A 7,771-nucleotide genomic window follows, 5' to 3' on the forward strand; every position below is an offset into this window, starting at 1 on the left:
TTACGCCAGCATTTTAGCGAAAAAATAAGAGGTGCTAATTTTCAATTCACAGTAATTTGGTGTAAAAACCATCATAATATTTAAGCAAAAATTTTACTGAAATAATGAGAGTGGTACCAATTTTAAATTTACAGTATTTTGGTGTAAACACCTCCGTAAATTTTACACCTGAATTTTACAACAACAAAAACTGTTCCACTGTTTTTAAATTTACAGTTTTTGGTGTAATAATCATCGTACAATTTACACCAGAATTTTACCAGAAAAAAATTGCGGTATCGTTTTTAGTTTACGGTCATTCATTCTAAAAACCACAGTAAATTTAATGCCAGCATTTTACCAAGGAAAAAAAACAGTTTTACCGATTTACAGTAATTCACTTAAACACCACTGTAATTTTTTTATGCTAGAGTTTTACCAAAAAATATGAGTGTTATCCTTTTTCAATTTACAGTAATTTGATATAAGAAACACCATAGATTGTGTGCCAGAATTTTACCGAAAAACAACAATGGCACCAATTTTAATCTTACAGCAATTTGGTGTAAAAACCATCATAATATTTAAGCAAAAATTTTACAGAAAAATTAAGAGTGGTACCGATTTTTTTTTTGTCAAAATAAGTAGAAACCCCCTCTCAGCCCTACGGTCCTTAGCAAGGCTAGTCCCACCACTTCTAAGGGTAAGCGCATGGCGGACCCAGTGAAAACCAGGCATGTAATCACTTATATAGTTCTGAGTGTAATCAATGATAGTAATCACAACAAGTAATCATGTATGTTAATCACAGTAACGCAAGTGTGTTAAAACAGGATAATCATATGGGAAGTATGAGTGTATTCTAATATGACAAATAGAATATTTAGGCCCAAAAAGAGGGAAAAGAAAAGGCATAGCAACGTGACTAGAAAAGAGGAAGTAAGATAAGAGGAAGTCAGGGAAAACGGGGCTTAGAGACAGATGGCTAGTTAGAAACGGGAAGCTAGGTAAGAGTCTGGAACGTTCCAGAATCTTCCAGTCAAAGGGTAGTAACAAGTATGCTGTGGCCAATAGAAAGTTAGTACATGGGACAAGCTGAAAAGGCATAGCAACGTGACTAGAAAAGAGGAAGTAAGATAAGAGGAAGACAGGGAAAACGGGGCTTAGAGACAGATGGCTAGTTAGAAACGGGAAGCTAGGTAAGAGTCTGGAACGTTCCAGAATCTTCCAGTCAAAGGGTAGTAACAAGTATACTGTGGCCAATAGAAAGTTAGTACATGGGACAAGCTGAAAAGTCATAGCAACGTGACTAGAAAAGAGGAAGTAAGATAAGAGGATGTCAGGGAAAACGGGGCTTAGAGACAGTGGCTAGTTAGAAACGGGAAGCTAGGTAAGAGTCTGGAACGTTCCAGAATCTTCCAGTCAAAGGGTAGTAACAAGTATACTGTGGCCAATAGAATGTTAGTACATGGGACAAGCTGAAACAATAACCAATGTACTGTTGAGAATAGTGTGATGCATTATAACCCCATAGCAGGTAGAACGGTGGTTGGCTTAAGAAAAGTATCCACCACGAAACCGAGGGTCTTTAGGGATGTAGAATTCACTATTATACGGGATTTCGTACTTGTACGTAGCATCAAATGAGAATCAAATTTTCATCTTTTCAACCCTTCAACACGTCCTTGATGCAAAACGATAGGACCACTGTGTGTCCAACACCTAGCTCTGAAGGGTCACTAATGGAGTCCACTTACAAATATGTCCTGTAGGGCTTTTCCTTTCCACCGCCCTCAAAATCTAACCTAGTCAGTAACAAAAGCCAAGATTCATTAGAGGCAAGCTACCCGAAAAACAGCGGGATTTGTGGGATTTTAACTCGATCTTAAGAGATAGGCTTCTCTACCGAGTATACCACAAAAGGAAGCGGGACAGACGCTGCATCAACGCAGGGTAGTAGAGCTAGGCGCATTGCCTCGCCATCCAGCTGAGTAGTGCCTACGTCGGTGGAGCAGCCCGGTGACCCCGTCTGCGCCGAGAGGACAGGACCCGTTGAACGGAGTGCTGGAGTTTGACTCGCAGGAAGAACTTGTAGGTCAATCACGGGAATCTAACAGGTATTTTGGTGTAAACACCACCATACATTTTACACCTGAATTTTACCACAAAAAAACAGTTCCTCTGTTTTTAATTTTACAGTTTTTGGTGTAAAAATCATCTTACACCAGAATTTTACCAGAAAAAAATTGCGGTACTGTTTTTAGTTTACGGTAATTCAATCTAAAAATGTCATGCCAGCATTTTACCGAGAACAGTAATTCAGTTAAGCACCACTGTAAGTTTTACACCAGAATTTTACCAAAAAAATAAGTGTTATTGTTTTTCAATTTACAGTAATTATAAATCATACTTGCCAACCTTGAGACCTCCGATACCGGGAGGTGGGGGGTGGCGTGGTCGGGGGTGGGTTGGGGACGTGGTTAAGGGCGTGGTTAATAGGGGAGTAGTATATTTACAGCTAGAATTCACCAACTCAAGTATTTCATATATATATATATATATATATATATATATATATATATATATATATATATATATATATATATATATATATATATATATATATTATTATTTTTTTATTATTTTTTTTATTATACATATAAGTAAAATAAATACTTGAATTTTAGTGTCCCGGAGGCTATCCAGTGGATGGCAGTATTGTCCTGTTTAACTTCTCCGTTCATGACTGAGTATATCATTTCGGCCACCGTGTTCAATGGAGAAGTCTGTTCTACAAAATGTACAGGCAACATAATTACATTCCCCTTCGAACTGTTCTGGATGAACTGAAATTCTTGTTTCCATTTGTTTTGGAACTTGCAAGCGTATTTCTTCATCTTGCTCGTCGACGGCGTCGCCATGTCTGTAACTTCCTCGTTCTTCTGCTTCGTCTCCTTGTTGTGTGCGTAGTTGTGCACTCTACTCTCTAAAAGCCGTAGATGTTATGCCGTCATTGGGCAGGCAAGCTGTTTATATTGTGGGAAAGCGGACGTGAGAACAGGCTGTCCCCACTCAGGTCCGTATTGAGCCTCTAGCTCCGGCTGAATACCGGGAGTTTGTCGGGAGAAAATTTCTGCCAGGAGGTTATCGGGAGAGGCGCTGAATACTGGGAGTCTCCCGGTAAAACCGGGAGGGTTGGCAAGTATGTTATAAATAGATTTTATGCCAGAATTTTACCGAAAAACAGCAGCAATTCTTATTTTACAGCAATTTGGTGCAAAAATCCCAATACATTTTATGCCAGATTTTTCCTAAAAAAAAACAGTTGTACTGATTTTAAATTTACAGTATTTTGGTGTAAACACCCATAAATTTTACACCCAAATTTTTTTTTAAAACTAATAAAACGGCGGTACATTTTTAAAAATTTACAGTAATTCTGTGTAAAAACCACTAAAAAGTTTACGCCAGAATTGTACCAAAAAATATCAGTGGTACCATTTTTCAATTTACAGTAAATTGGTATAAAAACAACAACAAAAAATTACGCCAGAACTTTACTGAAAAAATAATAGTGGAACCATTTTTAAATTTACAGTCATTTTACAAAAAATTCTGGCGTTTGCGCTGCCAGTTTTTCACTGCAAAATCTACAGATTTCTTTCTTTACAGTGTAGTCCCACCTAATATTATAACCACTGGTACGCTCCTTCAGGGTGTACCTGGACAACGGCGAGGTCTACAACCCTCCTCAGCCCACGGTGCGCCCCCTGAAGGTGGAGGTGTGCACCTTCACCAAGTCCGGCGGCAAAGCCACGGGCGCCGTGGGCGTGCTGACCTACGACCTTTACGAGCGCTCGCAGAAGGACTACATCGAGACGATGGCCATCATGTTCTCGGTGCCGTGGGACTACAACTTCTACAAGAACTGGTTCGCCGTGGGCATCTCCAAGAAGGGGCTGAAGTGCGACAAGAACTTGTTCAAGCTGATGTACAACGAGAAGAAGCAACAGGAGCACGGGTTCGTGCGCGAAGAGTCCACGGGCACGGGTATCAATTTCGTGGGGAGCTACCTGGATTTGAGAGCCACCATGAGTCCCTTGGGCAAGGCCATCATGAAGGTGGAGGTGTGGGATAAGATGTTCACAGCCATGGGCCAGCAAGCCTACTAGACGCCGTGCTTCTACAGCGACATGCATGGTTTAGCAGATTTATCCTGGCCTGTATAGCGGCCTATTAGCCTTGAGGAAATCTTCTTAAGATCACAGTTTATTGTGTTTATACATCCAGGCAGCAATCCGCCCTTCAAAGCTGAAGTCTCGTTCAATAGCGTTCTGGTCTTTAGAAATGGAAATCAAAGCTGACTCACCGTCAAAGATGAGGGCAGGTTGTTTAATAGAAGCTTGTGTTGTATTTACCTTGACACCGTACCCGCGGGAAAGCAAAATAAACGTCTTTGTCCAAGTCTGTTGATTGACTCCTTGAAAAAGAAGAAGAAAAACGAAGTCCTGATTGAGATTCATGTATGCAAAATGGCCTTTTTATGATGTGCCTCGCATGTTTGTGTTTGCGGGGCATTCGAGAAGCAAATGGAAGACTTTGAAGTCGTCCTGTTGTGCTGCATCACAATGGAATGAAAGCCAACACGTCATCGCACCTGAACGACATTCCGACATCCTCTCACAACAGTTTACTGGTAAATGCTACACAGAGTCTCTATGCTGCCAAAGTTAACGTAACAATGACGAGTTAACAAAAGTTTCCTTTGGCGCTAGTTTTCTGTCATCGCACGATTGACGTCGTAGTTTACTAGCTAAAGCTGCTTTAGCTAGCTCATATGACACGCAATTAGAAAAAATTTACTAAATACGGCTAATGTAAATTCCAAAAGTAGCTGTCTTGTCATTCATTAAATGTAGTAAATTGTAGTGAAGTTTGTTTGCTGCTAGCCTGACATCGTAGTTTGCCATCTACAGCCATGTTAGCTAGCTTGTAGGATTGGCAATTTTTAAATAAATAAAAACTTAGTTCTAAACACAGCTGATGCAAATTCTGAAAGTAGCTGTTTAATCATTCATTCAATGTAGTAAATTGTAGTAGTTTGTTTGCTGCTAGCCTGACATCGTAGTATGTCATCTACAGCTGTGTTACCTAGCTTGTATGATTGGCAATTTTAAATAATAAAAAAATACTAAGTTCTCAACACAGCTGATGTAAAATTCTGAAAGTAGCTGTTTAGTCAGCGGCCGGGTTAACTTATAAAGTGACTTTTAAAACTTCCCGGGAAATATCCGGCTGAAACGTCGCGGTATGATGACGTATGCGCGTGACGAAGTCCGAGTAACGGAAGTTATGGTACCCGTAGAATCCTATACAAAAAGCTCTGTTTTCATTTCATAATTCCACAGTATTTTGGACATCTTTTGCAATTTGTTTAATGAACAGTGAAGGCTGCAAAGAAGACAGTTGTAGGTGGGATCGGTGTATTAGCAGCGGACTACAGCAACACAACCAGGAGGACTTTGTTGGAGCGCTAGCCGCGCTAGCCGTGCTAGCCGCGCTAGCCGCGCTAGCCGCCGACCTCACCTTGACTTCCTACGTCTCCGGGCCGCCAAACGCATCGGGTGAAGTCCTTCGTCCTTCTGCCGATCGCTGGAACGCAGGTGAGCACGGGTGTTGATGAGTAGATGAGGGCTGGCTGGCGTAGGTGGAGAGCTAATGTTTTTAGCATAGCTCTGTGAGGTCCCGTTGCTAAGTTGCTAAGTTAGCTTCAATGGCGTCGTTAGCACAGCATTGTTAACCTTCGCCAGCCTGGAAAGCATTAACCGTGTATTTACGTGTCCACGGTTTAATAGTATTGTTGATTTTCTATCTATCCTTCCAGTCTGGGGTTTATTTTTTTGTTTCTATATGCAGTTAAAGCACGATGCTATCACGTTAGCTCGTAGCTAAAGCATTTCGCCGATGTATTGTCGTGGAGATAAAAGGCACTGAATGTCCATTTCGCGTTCTCGACTCTCATTTTCAAGAGGATATAGTATCCGAGGTGGTTTAAAATACAAATCCGTGATCCACAATAAAAAAAAAGGAGAGTGTGGAATCCAATGAGCCAGCTTGTACCTAAGTTACGGTCAGAGCGAAAAAAGATACGTCCATCACTGTCTCTCAAGTCCTTCACTGTAACGTTCCTCATCTACGAATCTTTCATCCTCGCTCAAATTAATGGGGTTATCATCACTTTCTCGGTCCGAATCTCTCTCGCTCCATTGTAAACAACGGGGAATTGTGAGGAATACTAGCTCCTGTGACGTCACGCTACTTCCGGTACAGGCAAGGCTTTTTTTTATCAGCGAGCAAAAGTTGCGAACTTTATCGTCGATTTTCTCTACTAAATCCTTTCAGCAAAAATATGGCAATATCGCGAAATGATCAAGTATGACACATAGAATGGATCTGCTATTCCCGTTTAAATAAAAAAAAATCATTTCAGTAGGCCTTTAAGTACATCCGCATGTGTTCATTCATAGTTTTGATGCCTTCAGTGACAATCTACAATGGAAATAGTCATGAAAATAAAGAAAACGCATTGAATGAGAAGGTGTGTCCAAACCTTTGGCCTGTATTGTATATTCAATTGAATAGACTGAAAAGACAAGATACTTAATGTTCGAACTGGTAAACGTTATTTTTTGCAAATATTAGCTCATTTGGAATTTGATGCCTGCAACATGTTTCAAAAAAGCTGGCACAAGTGGCAAAAATGACTGAGAAAGTTGAGAAACGCTCAACCAACACTTATTTGGAACATCCCACAGGTGAACAGGCTAATTGGGAACAGGTGGGTGCCACGATTGGGTATAAAAGCAGCTTCCATGAAATGCTCAGTCTTTCACAAACAAGGATGGGGCGAGGGTCACCAATTTGTGAACAAATGCGTGAGCAAATTGTCCAACAGTTTAAGAACAACATTTCTCAAAAAGCTATTGCAAGGAATTTAGGGATTTCACCATCTACGGTCCGTAATATCATCAAAAAGTTCAGAGAATCTGGAAAAAACAACATTGAATGCCCGTGACCTTCGTTCCTTTAGGTGGTACTGCATCAAAAAACGACATCAGTGTGTAAAGAATATCACCACATGGGCTCAGGAACACTTCAAAAAACCACTGTCAGTAACTACAGTTATGTAGCCATCTGTAAGTGTAAGTTAAAACGAAGTGAAAGCCATTTATCAACAACACCCAGAAACGCCGCCGGCTTTGCTGGGCCTTAGCTCATCTAAGATGGACTAATGCAAAGTGGAAAAGTGTTCTGTGGTCTGACGAGTCCACATTTCAAATTGTTTTTGGAAACTCTGGACGTTGTGTCCTCCGGACCAAAGAGGAAAATAACCATCAGGACTGTTATAGGTGCAAAGTTCAAAAGCCAGCATCTGTGATGGTATGGGGGTGTATTAGTGCCCAAGGCATGGGTAACTTTCACATGTGTACAGTTCTGGTAATGGGTACATTCGCACCCACCTGCACAAATGTACTTCAAAATGTAACAATCAAAATAAATATGACTTTTTTTTTGTTTACTAGGGCATGCATATATAATATGCATTAGTTTTACCATTTAAAATCAACGATAATAAAAAGGAAATGCTTGGAAATAGCATAAAAATGCCCCCAAAAACTTGGGAAAACGCGATTCATAGCGTTACTTTGTGGTGTAACCATCATGAGCGTTCTGTTCAGGTATATTTCTTTTATATTTTGATAGATCATCATATTTATGTATTACTAAATTT

The 7,771-nt window shown here is 40.4% G+C and overlaps 1 protein-coding gene across 2 annotated transcripts in view; it reads left to right on the top strand.

Annotated features, from left to right (window-relative positions):
* Positions 1 to 4,444, top strand: part of apnl (actinoporin-like protein) — a 13,048-nt gene extending 8,604 nt beyond the window's left edge. For both annotated transcript variants that reach the window (XM_062050022.1, XM_062050021.1), the window contains one exon: positions 3,695 to 4,444. In XM_062050022.1, the coding sequence (XP_061906006.1) occupies positions 3,695 to 4,151 (457 nt within the window). In that variant the 3' untranslated portion in view covers positions 4,152 to 4,444. The remainder of the gene's footprint in view (positions 1 to 3,694) is intronic.
* The last annotated feature ends 3,327 nt before the right edge of the window (positions 4,445 to 7,771 follow it).

This window comes from Entelurus aequoreus, linkage group LG06, assembly GCF_033978785.1.
Source record: "Entelurus aequoreus isolate RoL-2023_Sb linkage group LG06, RoL_Eaeq_v1.1, whole genome shotgun sequence".
In the NCBI taxonomy this organism is placed as follows: domain Eukaryota; kingdom Metazoa; phylum Chordata; class Actinopteri; order Syngnathiformes; family Syngnathidae; genus Entelurus; species Entelurus aequoreus.